This window comes from Leptonychotes weddellii, chromosome 13 (genome assembly GCF_054177405.1).
Source record: "Leptonychotes weddellii isolate Sample4059 chromosome 13, ASM5417740v2, whole genome shotgun sequence".
NCBI lineage: Eukaryota > Metazoa > Chordata > Mammalia > Carnivora > Phocidae > Leptonychotes > Leptonychotes weddellii.
In genome coordinates this window covers 61841475-61860857 of record NC_138381.1, presented here as the reverse complement: position 1 = coordinate 61860857, position 19383 = coordinate 61841475, and the positions used below count along the sequence as shown (strand labels likewise).

At 55.4% G+C, this 19383-nt stretch overlaps 2 protein-coding genes across 25 annotated transcripts in view; one reads left to right on the top strand and one right to left on the bottom strand.

Moving 5' to 3' along the window:
• Window positions 1-13853, top strand: part of EMID1 (EMI domain containing 1) — a 44930-nt gene extending 31077 nt beyond the window's left edge. For 5 of the 19 annotated variants that reach the window (XM_031019541.2, XM_081801889.1, XM_081801887.1 and 2 more), the window contains 3 exons: window positions 3802-3846; window positions 9775-9865; window positions 13165-13853. In XM_031019541.2, coding sequence (XP_030875401.1) covers window positions 3802-3846; window positions 9775-9865; window positions 13165-13386 — 358 coding nt within the window. In that variant the 3' untranslated portion in view covers window positions 13387-13853. Of the gene's footprint in view, window positions 1-3801; window positions 3847-8690; window positions 8776-9774; window positions 9866-12296; window positions 12451-13033 lie in introns of those variants that run through there. The other 14 variants (XM_081801886.1, XM_031019538.2, XM_031019539.2 and 11 more) reach the window with 10 other exon arrangements.
• Window positions 13854-14100: 247 nt separating this feature from the next.
• Window positions 14101-19330, bottom strand: RHBDD3 (rhomboid domain containing 3). Of its 6 annotated transcripts, none has more exons than XM_081801901.1 (7): window positions 19125-19330; window positions 18238-18946; window positions 16983-17165; window positions 15962-16345; window positions 14843-15005; window positions 14466-14753; window positions 14101-14379 (listed from the first exon to the last, which is right to left on the bottom strand). In XM_081801901.1, exons 3-7 carry the CDS (start codon window positions 17122-17124, stop codon window positions 14202-14204), a joined length of 1155 nt encoding a protein of 384 aa, XP_081658027.1. In that variant the 5' UTR covers window positions 17125-17165; window positions 18238-18946; window positions 19125-19330; the 3' UTR covers window positions 14101-14201. The 6 variants fall into 6 exon arrangements, with proteins under 6 accessions (XP_081658027.1, XP_030875405.1, XP_081658028.1 ...); XM_031019545.2 differs by having other exon boundaries at window positions 18569-18946; XM_081801902.1 differs by having other exon boundaries at window positions 18794-18946; window positions 19125-19329.
• Window positions 19331-19383: the final 53 nt, after the last annotated feature.

Here is a 19383-nt window from a genome sequence, read left to right as displayed (position 1 = left end):
TGTGACCTCGGCTGCAGCAAATTCTTGCTAGACGCTTCTTCAAAGGCAAGAGAAACAAAAGCAAAAATGAACAATCGGGACTTCATCAAGATAAAAAGCTTTTGCACAGGGGCACCTGGGCGGCTCAGTCAGTTAAGTGTCTGCCTTCAGCTCAGGTTATGATCTCAGGGTCCTGGGATCAAGCCCTGAGTTGGGCTCCCTGCTCAGCGGGAAGCCTGCTTCTCCCTCTCCCTCTCCCACTCCCCCTGCTTGTGTTCCCTCTCTCACTGTCTCTATCTCTCAAATAAATAAACAAAAAATCTTGAAATGTCATTAAAAAAAAAAGCTTTTGCCCAGCAAAGGAAACAGTCAACAAAACTCAAAGGCAGCCTATGGAATACCTTGTAATTTTTTGTTCAAAGGTAAACATGGTGTACTGGGTGAAAAGAACGGCAATAAAGAGACTTTAGTAATGTAGTGGTTAGGTGTGCAGGGGGAGGAAGTGTTCCGTAGTCCTATGGTTAAGTCTCAGTCTTTCGTTAAGCCTATACCCGTGGACTGTGAACTTCACCAGCACTTCTTAATTTCTTTTTTGTTTTGTTTTGTTTTGTTTTTTGGTGGGGGTTGTTTTTCCCCATTAGTTGGGACAAGATGGCTAGCGGGGGCTGAGCTGGGCTTTCTCTTCCCACACGTGGAAGGCTAAAGCCAGCTATAGTTGGGTATTTCCCTACCCCCGGGTCAATTAGGCTCCTATAAGACCCCAGCAGGTTAGGATCCAGTAAAACAGTTTCTCCTGAGAGCAGGCCTTGCTGAGAACAACAGAATGCTCTGGAGTGTTCCAAGATGGTTCCTTTCCCTCTCCTCCTGCTGAAAGCACGAGGAGATTTTTCCACAGCATTCACTGTGAGGACTTGACAGAGCTCCTGCATAAAACTCACACAGATGTGGGGATTACCCCCAAACTGAGTCCCCCCCCGCCCCCCGGAATGTTTAACTCTCAGCGTCGGCCACATTGAGAGTTGGCTTCCAGCAATTCGTCAGTTATGTTTAGGTTTTCCTACCTGGCACTGGTTCCTAGTGAGGCTTCTGCTCAGGAAATTGTAACCCACCCCTCTCTCTGCAATTTGGGGGGGTAGTAATTTGTCCTGAGACCTCACTGCTTTGATGGCTCTAAGAAGAGTTGTTGATTTTCCAGTTTGTTCAGGATTTTCCTTTTTATTAGGACAGAATGTCAACTTCTGAGCTCCTCATGTGCCATGCCAGAAACAAAAAGTCTGGTTTGTTTTGTTTTTAAATCAAATTTAGAGACAAAAAAAATTTTTTTTAAGATTTTATTTATTTATCTGACAGAGAGAGACACAGCGAGAGAGGGAACACAAGCAGGGGGAGTGGGAGAGGGAGAAGCAGGAGAGGGAGAAGTAGGCTTCCCGCAGAGCAGGGAGCCTAACGCGGGGCTCGATCCCAGGACCCTGGGATCATGACCTGAGCCGAAGGCAGACGCTTAAGGACTGAGCCACCCAGGCGCCCCTAGAGACAGAATTGATTAATATTTCCTCAACTTATTTTTTCTGTTCCTGCACTCTCGTCACTCCTTCTGGGACTTCAGTTATACCTAATACTCTCTCATGAGTCATTGAGGCTCTGTTAATTTTTTTTAAGTTTTTTATTTAGGTAATCTCTACACCCACCCCACATGGGGCTTGAACTCACAACCCCCAAATCAAGAGTCACGTGCTCCTCCACCTGAGCCAGCCAGGTGCCCCAGGCTCCGTTATATTTTTTTTTTTTTTAAGATTTTATGTATTTTTTTGACAGAGAGAGAGACAGCGAGAGAGGGAACACAAGCAGGGGGAGTGGGAGAGGGAGAAGCAGGCTTCCCGTGGAGCAGGGAGCCCGATGCAGGACTCGATCCCAGGACCCTGGGATCATGACCTGTGCCAAAGGCAGACGCTTGACAGCTGAGCCACCCAGGTGCCCCAGCTCCATTAATTTTTTTAAAAAAATCTTTTTTCCTCCTTGTGCTTCAGTTTGAGTTCTTGCATTGACCTGTCTTCAAGTTAAAGAAGTCTTTCTTCTGTTCTGGCCAATCTTCTGTTAATCCCAGCTAACAAATTTTTTATTTCAAGTATTATCTTTTTCATTTATTTCATTTCATATTATCTTTTCATTTCCAGGATTTCCATCTGATGCTTTCCTACAGTTTTCACAGATCTCCTGAAATTCCCCATCTCATCACCCACCAATATCAATTCCACTACATTCCTTAACATATTTATCACAGATATTTTATTTTTTTAAGTTTTTTTTTGGAATTCCAGTTAGTTAGCTTACAGTGTAATATTAGTTTCAGGGACGTACAATATAGTGATTCAACACTTCCATATGTCACCTGGTGCTCATCATGACAAGTGCCCTCCTTAATCCCCATCACCCCACCTCCCTCCCTCCCTTCTGGTAACCATCAGTTTGTTCTCTGTAGTTAAGAGTCTGTTTCTTAGTATGCCTCCCTCTCTCTCTTTTCCTTTTGCTCATTTGTTTTATTGCTTAAATTCCACATATGAGTGAAATCATATGGTATTTGTCTTTCCCTGACTTATTTCACTTAGCATAATACTCTAGCTCCATCCATGTCATTGCAAATGGCAAGATTTCATTCTTTTTTATGGCTGGATAATATTTCATTATATATATACTATATATCCATTCATCAATTGATAGACACTTGGGATATTTCCATAATTTGGCTCTTTAGATAGTGCTGCTATAAACATCAGGGTGCATGTATCCCTTTGAATTAGTATTTTATATCCTTTGGGTAAATACTTAGTTCAATTGCTGGATCATAGGGTAGTTCTATTTTTAACTTTTTGAGGAGCCTCCATACTGTTTTCCAAAGTGGCTGCACCAGTTTGCATTCCCACCAACAGTGCACCAGGGTTCACCTTTCTCTGCATCCTCACCAGTACCTGTTGTTTCTTGTGTTGTTGATTTTAGCCATTCTGACAGGTGTGAGGTGATAGCTCATTGTAGTTTTGATTTGCATTTCCTTGATGATAAATATCACAGATATTTTAAATTGTGTCTGGGTTGGCTATGGATCTGTTTCTACTGACTTATTTTTCTCTTGATTGTGGGTCACGTTTTCCTGTTTCTTTATATATCTAGTAATTGTCCATACTGCACAATATAGATAATGAAGTAAAGAGAATCTGGATTCTGTTATCTTCCTCTGAAGAATGTTGATTTTTGGTCTAGAGTATTGGTTGGACTCAGCTTTGTGACTTTAGGATGGGTAGTTCATGGACCATCCAAGGATTAGAGGGGGTATTTATGTAGATCTCACTCCCCTACTGTGGCTCCCTGCTTTCTAGGATTTCCTTTCAATTTCCTCCTCCTTTGGCAGTCTGCACTCCAACCTGTGATTCTTCAGCCCAGTAAGACTACAGCTTCCTGCTTGAGCTATTTGCCAGGCCAAGGGGGCTGGGGTGTGCCCTCAGGGGAAAAGCCATAAGTGTATAAATATACATACATACTTATATATGTATGTATTTTTTTTTTTTTTTTTACCAAGGGCAGTTCCATTTTTTAAAAGGTCAAAGAGCCTCCAGTTTCTGGCTGCTCTTTATTATGTTCCATTCCCTTCAAATCATTGTTTTGTGCATTTAACCTGGTGTCAGTCCAATACAAGCCACTCTCTGTCTCAGTCTTTTAGCTTCTCCCAATCTCTCCTTCCCTCTTTCCTCCTCTCCTCCCCTCCACAGGCTCCCACCCTCCCTTCCTCCTTCCCTCTCTCATTCCTTCTACCTCTGTCTCTCCTTGCAGGGAGAACCTGGCCCCAAAGGAGACCGTGGGGAGAAGAGCCACTGGGTAAGCTCCAGCTGAGCACAGACCTCCCACTGCCCCTTCCTGCCCTGGGCACTCAGGAGATCATTTGGAATGGGGGCACCTCCTCCAAATCCCCACTACAACCTGGTCTCCTAGGAAGGAGCCTTGACAGATCTCCGCTCTGGCCCCCTCCCCATCCTGTCCCTCCCAACCAGGCAGGGTCAGCCTTATCAGTGGACCCCACGCTCTCTGTCTCTGTCTTCGTCCCTGTCTCCGCCTTCCGTCTGTGGCCTTTCCAAGCCAGGGTGACCCTGCCCTTTCCTCCTGGGTGGTTTGGGCTAACCCAGTCCAGACTGCATCCTCTGCCTCCATAGCCCCTTCCCAGCAAGGGCTTTGGCTTCTGCTCTGTCTGCAGAAGAAAGGGAAGCATGAAATCAATATCCACACAAAACAGTGGGCAGGGGGCCTTGAGAAAGCTGTGAAGCGTAGGGAGGGAGGCGTAGAAACAGTGAGGTACACTGGAGCCCTGTGGTAAAAGGGATAAGGGACCTAGATTCCACCGTACACATAGGAGATCCATGCATCACGGGAAGGGAGGCCTAAAAACCATTACATATGCGTCGTACATGGTAAATGAGGTCAGTAGACCTAGATTCCACTATTCTCAAAAGAGCTATAATTAACACGAGGTCCCAGACACCATCACATACATAGGAGAGCCATGGGGAGTGGGAGGAGAGGCCTAGAAACCATCATATGCATGGGAGAACCATGGAAAATGAGATGAGAGAAACCACTATACACATAGGAAGCCCATGAAGATTGAGAAGGAAGGCCTTTAGAAACTGTCACATACACAGGAGACATAGCGTATATGAGAAAGGGGACAGAGAAACCACATGTGGGGTCCTAGAAACCTTTACAATCATTGGAGATAGTTGCCGTGAATGAGTTCCCAGGCCTAGAAATCTGCCCACTCCAGAGATGCATGGTGGGGGAGGACCAAAAGTCCCACAATACAGGGACTTGGAAACCATCGTGACATACACATTTGGAAAATGGGTGGGGTGGGGGCAGACACCCCTACAGGAGAGAAAACTGGGAAGCTATTCAGAAGGCTGGTATCAGGCCTCCCTTTCCCCCGGTCCCTCCCTGGTGCAGTCTGGCTGGGGTGCCCTACTTCCTAGCGGGCACTGGTCAATGAGGACATGGGATGCACCCAGTGCCTGCCTTGCCCTCTCTGCTCCTGATTGTGGGGTCAGTGATGGATACAGCCGTGGGAGCCCCTCACCCTGCACAAGCACTTCCCTGTGTCTTCCCATGACTTTGGGGGCCCTGTTACCTCTCCAGCAAGCCTCTCCCAGCCCCCCACGCTCACTCTACTCCCCACACCCCCCTTCACTCCCTAGTGGTTCCAGAGCCTCTTAAGCACATTGCCAATATGGACACGAGCTGGGGGTCAGGTAGACTGGTGTGAGCCCAGCCCTCTGCTTCCCCTAGGCCCCTTCATTGGCCACTCCCACTCTGGGAACATGTTTCCTACTCAGCCCGGGAGAGGTGGGAGAGGTGAAATGAGGCTGAATTAGACTATGCAGCTCCATCCCTGCATGGGGATTCCAAGAGAACAGATGCCTGAACGGCCCCAACCCAGGCCTCGAACTCAGGACCACCTTTGGGAGGGGCCGCCTAAGAGGTAGCAGGGCCCTTGCCCATCTTCCTGCCTCCCCTTCGCCCACTGTACTTCTGCCCCTGCTTGCCACCTGCCTGAGGGGGGCCTGCTGGGCTGGGGTCAGCATGAGGCTTTGGGGACTGGGGGACCAGCTCTGTTGGGGATAGGTGGGCATGAGGTCCAGTGTGGGGAAGGGCCCCGAGGGGGCCACTCTCCACCTACCAACCCCCAGGTAGACCTGAACCACTGGCCCGACTGTGGCTCAGCAGTGACACCCAGTGGTCATGAGCATGAACTGCAGGCACTGCCCCCAGAGCGACTGAGCTGAACCAGCCCATCTAGACCAAAGCTCGTACCCCTCATTCAGACAGGAAAAACTGAGGCCCAACTCCGCAGAGCAAATTGTTGGCAGAGATGGAACTGAAGCCCAGGATTTTCAGCTCCCAGGACCGAGGAAACCAGTCCCTCCTCGGTGGGTGCCAGGCCCCAGGCTGGGCACCCTAGACATATAGATGTGATTTGGACACAGCCCCCACCCTCAAGGTGCTCACAGTGGGAGGGTGGAACAGACCAGTAACCAGCGGCAACAGGACAGAGATGGCTCAGCTGTGATGGGGGACGATTTAGCGTCCTCCTGGAAGAGGAGATGGGGGCTGAGGCCTGAAGGGTGCATTAACCAAACAAAGTGTGTTCAAGCAGAGGAGAGAGAACATCATGTTCAAAGTCCTTGGGGCTGGAGTGAGGCTGGGGTATTCAAGGAGCTGCAAATACTTGGCATGGTACAGTGTGACAGTCAAGGGGTGAGATGGAGGTCAAACAGGCTTTCAGGACTTAGGAGGCCATACTGAGGAATTTGAACTTTGTCCTGTGGACAGTGGGGAGTCATTGAAGTATTTAACAGCAGGGAAGGGACACGGTCAGATTTTTGTTTGCCAACAGTTCCTCTGACTGCCGTGTGGAGAATAGATGGGAGAAGGGGGCAATACGGGAGAAGCAGAAAGAGAGATGCCAGGCAGGAGTCTGTTGTGGTCATCCTGGCAAGAGACTGTGGGGGCTGGAACTGGCAGGGGGTACGGTGAGGACAGATGGATGTCCATAGACTAAGCAATACTTGGTGCTGGTTTGACTGTGAGGGGGAGCAAGCCCTTAAGGCAAACTTTACAGTAGAGAGCCCGGAGAAGCAGCCCCACTGGGTTCTGTCCAGGGAAACTGGGAGCTGTCTGTGTTAAAGCTGAGTGGGGGTGTCCAACAGGCCCTGGATATTCAATCCAGGCCGGGAGGGGACTGGGGCATTACCAGTGCAAACAACAGGCCACCCATCTTGGAAGGGATCCAAATAGCAGGACTTAGTTGGACATGTTTTCTCTAATTTTCTTTTTTTTTTTTTAAGATTTTATTTATTTATTTGAGAGAACACTAGCAGCGGGGAGGGGTAGAGGGAGAAGCAGACTCCCCACTGAGCAGAGAGCCTAATGCAGGGCTCAATCCCAGGATCTTGGGATCATGACCTGAGCCCAAGGCAGACACTTAACTGACTGAGCCACCCAGGGGCCCCTTAGCTATTTTTTTAAAATCTAAGATCTAATCAAGATTCATGCATTGAACTTGGTTGTTACATCTCTAGTGCCTTGTCATCTAGAACAGTCCCTGTGCTTTTCTTCTTTCTCTTGACTTTGTCTTTTTGTGAATATCCCGCCATCTAGAGTTGGCTGATTGTTTCTTGGTGATGAGATGCAGTTAAATGCTCTTGGCAGGAGCACCAGGGGACACCCTCTTAATTACATCTTACCAGGACATTCAGGATGTCAGCTTGTCCCACCGTCCATGCCCGGAGTGGCTTAATGTAATTTTTGAAGGTCATCTATTTTTAGAGCCTGCTCCTGTAATACTTGAAGAGTGATTACTTCGGTGTGTGGCCCATGGTGACCCTAGCCATTAGGCTGCAGTGGCCAGTTAGTGGCCTGAGGGTAGCCCCAAACTGGTGATGCGGCCAGGACAGCTGGGTTATAATGGACAGTCCCAGCAATGCTACAGCAGGCTCACGGACATGTTAGGCGGACTCTCAGTTGTTAGATGTTTTGGTGAACCCTAAAGGGTCAGATTTCTGTTGTAGCAATAGGCATATTCTACCCCATCCCTTTATTTAGTCTGTACTAAGTAAAGGACGCTGAGAGAGACTCCCAGATATGTCAGGGCTGGAATCATTCTATTTGCTGTCCTGGTGCTCTGTTGGAATTAAGATATCAACCTTCTGGAACTAGCTTGAGTCTGGACTAGGAGAGAGGAAGGAGTGAGGGAGTGTGGACGTTCAGCCCGACCGTGGACCCCGTGCTGGGGAAGGAAAGGACAGACAAATTGGAGGTGAAAGTGAAGACTAGCAGGAGCCTGGGGTGCCAGCTGACGTTGCTGGGAGGGTGGGGGTGGGGGAGGGGCTTTGGGGGCCCCCTGCCACATCCCTGGGCCTGGGGGCTGCAGACCCAGAGATACTGCTTAGAAGGGAGGGTGGGGTTGGGGGCCTGATTCCAGGACATGCAGAATATGGACTTGGAATAGTCCGAGCCCAGGGAGGAATGAGCCCAAAGTGAGAAGGGCTGGAGAGTGGACACCTGGGCCTGAGCCTCAGCTTTTCCAGCATTTTAAGCACAACTTCCCAAAAGTGATGCCACTCAAACATTTTCTCATTTTACTTGTACATATTCATTTTGATGTGAATGGAAAGGATATCTGTCAGTAGCCTGTTCCCACTGATGGAATTCATTAGAGTGAGATTAATGTAGTATTAAGGCAAAAGTGACTCAGTTTAAAGACTATTAAGTAAACGAGAGTGCATGTGGCCTAGGGATGGGGCAGGAATCATGCAGGTATCAGGCAACAGAGATTCAGGGGCGCCCCGTGACAGTCTCCAGGGCAGGCTCTGGGACGGCAGTGCAGCCCCTGAGGATCGGCAACCCCTTGCCACCCGTGCAGGGGTGTGGGCAGAGAGCAGCCAGCTGGAACCCATCAGGACTTACTGAGGGGGCTGCTTCCACCTGTCTTGCCCCGCCCCCCCGCCCCCGTCCTCTCCTGGTCTTATCCTGGCTGTCCGCGGGGCCCTGGGCTGTGGCAGGTGGTGCGGGGCTGAGGTGCATGTCCAGGGTGGGGCATGGGCCACCAACAAGCTTTGCAGGGCCCCCTCCCTTGCCCCCTTCACGGCTGCATCTGTCTCTTTCCTCCGCAGGGGGAGGGGTTGCACCAACTACGCGAGGCTTTGAAGATTTTAGCTGAGAGGGTTTTAATCTTGGAAACAATGATTGGGCTCTATGGTGAGTAGAGACAGACAGACGGACAGACAGCCCAGCCCCCACTCGCTAGCCTTCCCCAGGCCCTCCGGGGGTGGAGCTGCCTGGACTCAGCCATGAGGCTGGAGAAGGTGCCTGCCCTAGGCAGGTGAGGACCTGAGAGAGCAAGGCCACCCATCTCTCGATGGCTGGTCCCTCCTCCACAGGTGAAAAGGGGGCCCTAGAGACCTGGGCCCCCCACCTCTGTGGTCAGACCTGGGCCTCCGGGCATTGTGGGTAATGTGGCTTCCAGGCCTGCAGGGGAAGCAGAAGTGAAAGATTTTGATTTTGGAAGAAATTAGGGGCAATGGAGCCAAACTCCAGACCAGCAGGGGGTTATGGGTAACCGAGCCAGACTGCCGCAGAGCAGGGGATCGTGGGTAATAAAGTAAGGGGAGATTGTGGTAACAGAGCCAGACTGCAGCAGAGCAGGGGGTCATGGGTAATAAAGTCAGGCTTCATTCAGCTCTCCAGAAATCATGGGTAACAGAGCCAGTCTCCAAGCCCACAGGACAATAGGTCATGGAGCTAGACTCCAGAAATACAGGGGACTGTGGGTGACGAAGCCAGGCTCAGGCCCCAGGGTACTCCAGGTACTATAGCCCCCACTAGTTCCGACCTCCCCTCCCCCAGAAGCCCCCAGAGGCCCCCACAGGGCAGGCCTTCCTAGCCCCAAGTGTCTCCCTTACAGCTGCAGGTCCCCCTCTGGTCCTCCTAACCCATCCTGCAGGTCCCTTCAGGGAGAGAGCCAGACCCCCACCCCAGGCACTTACCCACCAATGTCGCCACCCATCTGCTCACTTGAGGAGCCAGGCAGGCCCCGTCCCCACTTAGAAGGGGAGACCGAGGTCTCGATAGAGACTCACACCCGGGCTCCTGCCTCGAAGCTGGCCGGTGCCTGGCCCCTACACCCTGCCCTCTGCTCCCCGGCCCAGCCCTCGGAGGCCGGACTCGCACCGTCTGCTCTTCTTGATCTCCCATCAGGCTCCTAGCTTACAGAGCTTCCTGCAGCAGCAGGCTCAGCTGGAGCTCCTGGCCAGACGAGTCACCCTGCTGGAAGCCATCATCTGGCCAGGTAACGGCAGGGCGGGCAGGTAGGGGCGGTCCCTTCCAGGAAGGGCCCAGGGACACAGAAGTCACCTCCCACTGGTGGCCCTAGGCCAGCAGACACTCCTTCTCTAGTCCTTCCGACCAGCCAGCAGACAGACAGACGGTGCCTGACACCTTGTGTCTGACACACAGTGTCAGACAGACCTAGTCCTGTTGTCGGGGAGTGTAGGGTGCAGGGGCACGGGGGGTCACCCTGGAACTGTTAAACCTGGGGTGAGGAACGCCACGGTGGAGTGAGTGCTATGAGAGCACAGAAGTGCCCCAGCCCCAGGCTGGGGTGTGTGGGGGAGGGCATCTCAGAGAGGGCTTCCTGGAGGAGGTATCCTCTAAATGAACCTGAAAGGCAAGGACAAGCAGGAGTAAACAGGCAGAGGACAACACGAGCCAAAGCCAAGAGGCTAGACTGTTCTGTGAGCTTGCGAGGGAGTGACAGCTGAGGCTAGAGAACCTGGCAGGCCCCAGTTTGAGAAGGCTCTTGAAGGGAGGTAGAAGGCAAGTGGGCAGCACGCCTTCCGGTGCCTGGCTTTTCGTGGTGGGGCTAAGGAGGGTTCTCCCCATTAAACCCGAGCCTGTGGGTGGCCGTGGAGAGAGGCAGGGATTGGCCGCCCTCAGGGCTGAGCTCCAGTCCTCACCTACCCACGAAGAGTCCTGTGTGGACAAAGGCCTGGAGGCTGGAAGAGGCCCCCACGGCTGCCCTCCTCCCACCTCCAGCCGCCCCGTCTCACAGCCCAACCCTAGTACATCAGTGCACAAAGGCCTCGGACATCATGTCCAACTTCACATCTGTTTTACAGACGAGGAAACTGAGTCCCCAAGCAGGAAGGAGGGCCAGGATGACAGCCAAGCCTCCTTCATTCAGCAAAACTGTAGGGCACAACTACTGAGTGCCAGCTCAGGGTGGCCACTCTGGGCCCATCAAGTGAGGGGGAATCCTCAGGGTCTATAGAGATGAGGGCCATGGGGGACAGGAGCACCAAAGGATGTGAGTGAGCGGCAATCCCCTCCGGCTGCAGCGTGGAGAAGCCTTCCTGGCAGAGGGGACACTTGCGTTGGGTCACGGAAGATCCCTGTGATTGTGTGAGCACAAGACAGAAAGGGCAGCCCTGACGGAGAGTCCCGTGTGGACAAAGGCCTGGAGGCTGGAAGGGGTGTGTGGTAGGCTTCCCAAGCTCTTCCCACCTTGCCACGGGGCTTCTCTAACTTTTAGAAACATCAGTGGCCACCTTCCAGACCTCCTCCCCCTCTTACAGTTCAGGGCCCAAGGACCAAATCCCAGGCTTCTTCAGGTGCTGTCCTCTCGGGAGGACAGGGAGAGGACCCAGAAGGGACACACTGTAGCCTTGGACCTATAGCCCATCTCCACTTTAGTCACCTCTGTATCCAGCAGCCCAGGGAGGGAGTGCTGGTCACCTGAGAAGGGCCACGCCCCCTCGTTGTGGCCACCAGCCTGGGAGAGTGACCCCACAAGCCAGCTCGAGTTGTGGGCCTGGAAGGGGAGGGGAGGGGGAGGGAAGCAGAGAAGAAGGAACTTTCCCCATTGTCCATTGTACACAGCAGGTGCTAACTAAAGACCCAGACTGAGCTCTCATGTTTAGGTTATAATCAGTAATGAGATGGTAACAGCCGTCACACATCTGGCCCACCGGGCTGGGGGATTTATAGCCAGCCCTGTAACAAGCTTGCTGGGTGGGTGACACCATGCTCATTTCACAGATGAAGAAACAGAAGTACAAAGAGCTCACATGATTTCCTCAAGAGTCACAGCAATAGTAGTGGTGAGGCCAGGGATCCACCGTGGGTCTGTCCTCAAAAGAATTGGCTCTTTTTGCTCCATCAGCAAAAGTTCGTGGACACCTCTGCTCTGCCAGGCCCTGAGCGGGGCCCAGGGGAAACCAAGGGCCCTGAATCTGATTGTGTCAGAGTAGCATCTCATGACCAACTCACAGTGGCCAGGCCTGCAGGAGAGCTGGGTCAAAAACACACCTAGTGACCATAATAATCCAGCATGCGAAAACCACTTTCCACTCCTGGTCACCTTAAACCCTTACCACAGGGGTATGACACCGTATTATCCCCATGTTGCAGATGAGGCTCAGAGATTCTGTGACTTGCCCAAGACCACATCATTGGTACGTGGTGGGGCCAGGACTTGGCCCTAGCTGATGTTGGAGCCTGAGCTCCCTGATTTAGGGCATGAAATCTCCCTTGACTGTGACCACACACACCTGTCTGTCCCAGGGGCCCCAAATTTCAGCCCAGAGGTGTATGGGAGGCTGGGGCACACAGGGTCAGAGTGCTAGACAGCTAGGATTAGGAGGGTATAGCCCACTCCCCTGGCAGTGCCCCAGTGGGAAGCTGGTGCTCACCAGAGTCCAAGTGTCTGTCCTTTTGAACAGGACTTTGGAGGCTCAGCCAAGTCCCCTATCCTGGGGCTCTGCTCTTTGAGTGTTCCTCTCGCCCTGGAAAAATAGCCCATCCTGACCTACCTGACCTACTTATTTAACTTAGAGGGGGACCGAAGTGTTAGCAGCAGAAGACTTCTTGAAGGAGGCAGGCCTTGCTTGGGTGTTGAAGGATGAGTAAGAGTTTTCCAGGTGGCAAGAATGCCAATTATTTAGTTTCATTCTTGTGGGACAGCTCATTTCCAGGTTGGGGCCAAATTAGAACTAATTTCAATAATTACTGGAGTTGGCCAGGACCTCAGAGTACATCTGGAACTATCCCTCCTGGTTTTAGAGATGAGACAGTTGAGGCCCTGGCAGAGACTAGACTTGCCCAAAGCTGTCAGTAGGTCAGTGGCAGAGCCTGGCCTTTCTAAACTCTTCCTCACCACACGTGGCCTCACCCAAGGAGAGGGGGAGAGTGAGTCTATTCCCTGACCTTAGCTTACCCAGCTATGAAACAGGGATGATTCAGGGCACGCCTCTGCCCCCAAAATGTGGGAAAGGACTATACTTTTATGGAGCATTCGCTCCGTGCTAAGCATTTCAGAAACATGGCAGGTTCATTGATCCTTACTTGACGGAGAAAATCCAGTAGAGGCCCTAAGTGCTCTCACTGGGTGGGGAGCTGATAACTCCCGGGGGCGGAGGGGAGGCACTAACCAGCTTGCAAACACCCTTCTTTCTCACAGCTCTGCCTCCCAGACGCCAGGGCAGAGTGCACCTGGCAGAGTACCGAGCGCCCCAGCCCCCCGAGGGCCGAAGGGAGACGGGCACCTCACACAGACCTCACTAACCCTGACTCTCTCCTTCCCTCCGGCAGAACCAGAGGGGTCGGGGGCAGGCCCCGTCGGCACAGGCACCCCCAGCCTCCTGCGGGGCAAGAGGGGAGGACACGCGGCCAACTACCGGATCGTGGCCCCCAAGAGCCACAGCGAGAGAGGCTGAGGGCGGGGGCGGCCCTAGGGGCAGACCAGGCCAGGCTTCCCTTCCCAGCCTGGACTTGGCCAGCTGCCTCCAGGGACCGCCCATCCATATTTATTAATGTCCTCAGGGTCCCTTCTGCCACCTAGGCCTTTGGGATGGGCAAGTCTTGGTCCTGATTCCCCGTGCAAGCCTAATATGAAGCTGAGAAGGGACAGTGGACTGAGAGGGAGGGGCAGCCCAGGCAAGAGGTGAGGCCTCGCTCAGGGCCCTGGGCCTCCATCTCCCTCTGTGAAGTAGGATGATGCAGGCCTGCAGGGGATGGGGGGCAGGTTCGAGGCTTGCCACCCCCTCCTCCCCAGCCAAACCTCGGGGAGCCCACCGTACCCCTCCTCTCCTTGATTTCTGGTGCTGGGTCCCCACCCTGAGCTCAACAGGCAGGACACTGGGGATTCCTTGCATAGGTCCTGTCCCCCCGCAGCCCCCAGCCCCTCCCATGTCCCAGGTGGGGGTGGGGGCATGGAGAGGGAGGGGCCCCCTGGAGGTAGAGGTCTCCAGCCAATAAAGGCCCCCAGTCTGATGTCCTGATGTCCCACTGGCCTGGTCTCAGTGTGTGCTTAGATGGGGTGCGGCTGGGCTGGGCCAGGAGCCCCTTCCCTCTCCTCGGTGGCCTTCCCTGCCCACACACAACACGGGGCAGGGTGGCGGGGAGGTGTGTCTCCACACATCCAGGAGCTGTTCTCCTGTAATGGGTCATTCCTTCACTGCGCATTCATTCATCCCTCCCCGCTGCTGCGAGCACAGGAGAGTCAGACAACAGCTGCCCCCAAGGAGGTCCAGGCTGAAAGATGACCTAGTCTTTATTCCGAACAGTACCAGCGTGGGGTGCCGGAGGGGGCTCTCCCGCACCACACCGCGACTCTCGGGCGGACAGGGCTAGGGGGGACCAGGACCCTCAGGGTGAGCGGGCCCACCCCTCCCTGGTGTCACCAGGGCCTCAGGGCCCACCTCCCCGCCAACCAGCAGCGACACAGCGCCCTCCACTCGGCCTCTGGCCGCCAGGGCCACCACCGCCTGCTCTGTGGGGAAGCCCATGCGCTCCAGCTGCTGCAGCCTGGGGGGCGGAGGGAGGGAACGTCAGGGCCACCTCCAGCCCCTGCCCCAGGGCGCCCCCCCGCCCCCCCGGGCCACCCGCCTTACCGCAGAGAGGAGACGGACGACTTAGGCAGCCACAGCGGGGTCTCAGAACACGGGGCTGGCCCGTCAAGGAGTGAGGCCTGGATCCCCTCCTGCAGCAACTGCTCATCCAGGGCTGCCCACAGCGGGGTCCCTGGGGGGAAGCTGGGCCCGGCCCAGGCCAGGCCCACCTCTGAGGAGCCCTCCCAGGTCGGCTGCACAGGCTCCAGGCCTGGCGGGCGCTGGGCCGAGCCTTCACCGCGGGACCAGAGGCTAGGGGAGGCCATGTAAGGAGGTCCAGGGGTGGGAGGCCTGGAGGGGCAGAAGCAGAAGAGGGCCTGACTGCCAGCCCCTGCCACAGCTTCTGCCAGCAGGGCCAGCGTCTTCAGTGTTGCGCTCACCTCACTCCGGCGGGATGGGTGACAGGCAGCTCAGCCCGGCCCCCTGGGGTAGGAAGGAGTCTGAGCGGCCAGCACCCGGCCAGGGCCCTGCACAAGACGCCCTCCTGCAGTGCTTGCAGCCGCCGGTCCGACAGCTCCAGCCACTGGAAGGCCCCGGCTGCGTCTGGCTGCCCAGGGCAGGGCGGCTGGTCAAGAAAAACCAAAACCAACCAGCGGGGGGGGGGCCGGGAGAGATCCAAACTGCATGCCAGGCCCCGGGCCCAGTGTGTGCCAGCCATTCCCTTGTGTCTCCTCACCCTAGTCAGCTCTCGGGAAAAGTGGAGGCCCTCAGGAAAGGAACCCGCCAGAAGCTACTCAGCATGTAACAAGCGAAGCCAGGTGTATCTCCCCACAAAAGCGGTCTCCCCCCCACCCCCCGGTTTCAGCCACCCGCCCCCCCCTCCCGCCTGCTCTGTCCCCAGAGCCCCGTGAGACTACTCAGGTCCGACTCAAGGCCCACCCTGGGGCCCACTGACACCCCCCCATTGCCCTCTGCCAGGGCGACATACTCCCCATGCCAGGATTCAGCCAGGCTCGGCAGCTGGTGTCTCCAGGCCCAAAAACACCACAGGGCGGTCAGCCTGCGCCCACTGTTCTCTCCAAAGGCACCGTTTTCCCCCAACAGGCATGAAGCATCTTTGAAGCAAAAGCCTGTATTTAATGCACCACAGGTGTTCCCCCTTTCAGCGCTGAGCTCCAGGCTCCCTCCCACCCTGGCCTTGTACTTCCTGCCTGGCCGGCTCTCTTTTTCACTTCTCTTCCCCTGATCCCCTCATCCTGCACATCGTACCTCAGATGCTACCCCCACTGGGGAGGGCCAGGTTGGGTGCCTGCTTGGGCCACCCCGGCCCCCCTGGGCTCCCCTTTAAATGGTAGTTGGCACCTCCCCCTGGTCATTGGCCCTGAGCACCCCCTGCCCGGAGCCTGGCTACAGAACCCGGAGATGCTCCCGGAATGCGTCTGAGCCACTTCCCAACATTGTTGGGCCTGAGCACCCTGTGCCACTTCCCTCCCGGCCACCCTGGGGGCCCAGCCACGGAACCCAGGTCCACACGGGCCCTGAGCCCTGGCAAAGGATACAGGCCAGGCCAGCAAGAAGGCCACAGAACAGCTGCAGGAAGGGTGGCTCGGAGCTGAGCAGTGGTGTCAAGGCGAGCAGCAGCCAGGGCAGGAGCCATGGTGGCAGGATCCCCTGGGGCTGGCGAGGGTGGTGACCCTGCCCAGCCAGCATGGCCAGGTGGACCGGCATGTAGCCGCAGCCGCCGGCGGCACTGGACACCCCAAGGCCCGCCAGCAGCACCCCCATGAGCCCGGCAGCCAGGGCGAGCAGGGCAGAGGCATGCAGGAACCTCAGCGTGCCCAGGTGGCACTCCTGCCACCAGCCCAGTGTGGGCAGGAGCAGCAGGCTCAGGAGCAGGCCGGGTAGGGCCGTGTGGCCCAGAGCATGGGTCAGCAGCCGGTGCGCTGGGGGAGAGAAGGAGCGTATGTGCCAGGTTAGTGGCCCTAACCCCCAAGGCTGGCCCAGGTTGGCAATTACCCTCTGCAGGACGCCCGCTAAGCCAGCCTCCTCTCCCCAGGAGCCAAAGTGCCCACTTCGAGCACTTTAATTACTCATGAAGGGGACCAAGGGCTTCTAAATGCTGCGACTGCTCTCCTGCTGTGTTAACCAGAACAGGCCGGGCCCACCAGTCAGTCTTCCCAAGAGCAATCCAACTGTGGATGAGTCACTTAACGTTTGCTGGGAAGCAGGCACTTCACGGGGGTCACCCTTTAAACTCCCAGCACCTCCTCGACATTCTCATACTAAGCTGAAAGCCTTAGTTCTTATTTTAAGGGAAAGCCACCAAAAAGGGAAGCTATCTGAATAGAATTCCTACTTACAGGCTCCCACCCCTCTGCTGGCCCCTCTGCCTGGGTGCTCTGCCCTCCCTGCTTGGCTGCGGATGAGCTGGGCACGCTCCTGTCCCAGGCCAACCTTCCCCCATGCACTGGGTCCTATCCCTGCTTGACCGGTGCAGGATGCATGGCGCTCCTGAGAGCCAGTCTCAGGCCCTAGAGCAAGCCTCCTGCCTCCTCCAAGGCCTAAGGGGCCAGCCCTCACCCTGCCAAGGCAGCAGCTCCGGGGCCAGGGCAAGGCTGGGGCCAGCCCCCACCAGCCACAGGCTGCTCAGGAGCAGCATCAGGACGGAGGAGGCTAGAGGCAGCGCCGGGGACGGTAGGCCGGGGGGGCCTCGGGCACGCATAGCGTGGCTGAAGGTGTCAAGGGTGGTCTTGAGGCTGTGTGCTAGGGGTAAAGGAAAACGATAACAACAGTTATTACTGCAATTTTTATCCAACTCCTTCCACCTACCCTCCGGATAGCCCCATTTTACAGAAGCAGAAACTGAAGCTGGAGAGGCAGGCCCAGCAACTTGCCCATAGAGGAGCTCAGATCCTAACCACATGCTTAGCCATCTTGCCATCCCCTCTGCCTGTGTGTGAGGATGGGGAGGGGCTGAGCCAAAAGGGCTCTGAAGAAGAGCCTGGGGTGGGAGGCACAAGGCCAGGGAAGTTGAACTGGGGCTCTGGACTCCCAAAAAGAGGGGTGCAGCACCCCAGGGCAAACTCAGGGCCATCTCCAGCTTTCCTCTGCCTCCCTCCTCCCTGGAGCTGCAGACCAGCCACCTTCCTCACTCCTCCCCTCCACCGGGCCCAGCCTTAGAGCTCTAGGTGGACTCGGCTGCCCTTGACGAAGGGGGTGAGGCCAGCCAATGGGCAGGCAGATTAGGAAGGAGGTGAGACAGAAGGGCTGGAGGAGGGGCAGGAATCCCACACTCTTGAGTACATACAAAGCGACACTGGACAGAGTCATCCCCTCCCTCCAGCTTTGAGCACAGCCCCTCTGGCCCTAGCCCCCCTTTTCACAGAAAGGTTCCAGGATCCCCTCCACTGCTCCCTGCTGTGCATCCCTGGACAAGTTTTCCATCCCCTGAGCCTCTCCTTCCTCATCTGTAAAATGGGGATTATGAAAATCCTCTCCTCATAGGATGAGAAAAAGGAATGGACGAAGGCAGGACCCAGCCCACAGTTCCTGCTCGATAAACTGTAGCCATCCCAGCTGACTGTGGGAGGTAGAGGTAGCCACCAGCTAGTCCAACCAGGGGAGGCCTCAACATGGAAGCAGCTGCTCCAGCCTAGCTGGTTCAAGCTCTGGCCCACAAGGCACAGGACTTGCTAAAACCCCCTCACCCCTGGCCAGGCCTGTGTCAAGACTCCCAGTGAGCTGATTTCATGAGGCAAGAAGCAGAATCCCAGAGAGACAGGAAGACTGTTTCATCTGCTCCCTTGCCAAGGGCAACCTCAGCATCAAAACCCACCTGTCAGTTTCCTGCCGGAAAAATGGAGAAAGCTCCTTGGCCTGCAATGTCCCTCCCTCCATCTCTCCAACAGGCAAACTCCTACTCACCCCCTTGAAGCCCAGTTCAAATGCCCCATCTCCTGCTTCATGGATCTTATCCTATCTAGTAAGCACAGCTTGGCCTGTCTTTCTTCCTGGGCAGGAAGTCTAGGCAGAGGGCAGGTGGGAGTGCCCTCCTCTTACTCATCCCCAAGTTCTCCATATGTGTTCACTGAGAGACTCTAGCTTGGCTCCAGGTCCCACTGAAAGATTTGGGTGAGCCCTGCCCTTCCTTGGACCTGGGTACCTACCTGGGGAGACTAGATTGAGTCCAGGAAGGCAGACACATGCCAGCCTTGCCCAAAGCCAAGACACCCACTGAAAGCCTCCTCTTGCACCCTCAAAACCACCCGCCAATAGGCACTCTACAAGGCTGAAAGACTTGCCCATAGACAAACAGAAAGGGAACTGGAACCCTCTGGGCCTCAATGTCTTCATCAATAAAATGGGGCTGTGCACCATCAGGCCCTGCCTACCTTACTGGGAAGCTCGGAGGACAGAATGAGAAGACTAGGATGGGGTAGATTCTTCCGAGTGACAGAGAGAGTGGGGGTCCCAGGGTGTGGGTCGGACTCAGCTTTGTGACTTTAGGAAAAGTACCCAAATTCCTTGGGCCTCAGTTTCCCCTTCTGTAAAAACAAGGGTATTGGATGGGGGATTAAGATTAAAGGGCCTTCTCAACCTTGACCGTTACGGGGAGAGGGGAGGAATTCTCGGGATCGGGCTCTACCTTCGGGGCCTCCCATCTACCCCACCCGCATCCGCCCCCTCCCTCTCCGGCCCAGGCCACGTGTCCGGGGTACTCACTGCAGAGAGCGCCCCCCGCCCCCGCAATGCCGGGTGGGGCCCCTGGCTGGGAGTCGGGACTCCAGCTTCCCGGCAAGGCCCGAGAGCCCCAAGCCCATTCTGCCTGCACTCGGGCGCGTGACCCCGGCCGAGCCGCCGCGCCACCCCCTCCCCCGCCGCCCGCCGCCCGCCGATTAGTCAGCAGTTGTTCTAGGCCCGGGTCCCTTCCCCCAGCCCTCCCGCCGGCCTCCGTGTCCCTCCAAGGCAGACTCTTCAGAGA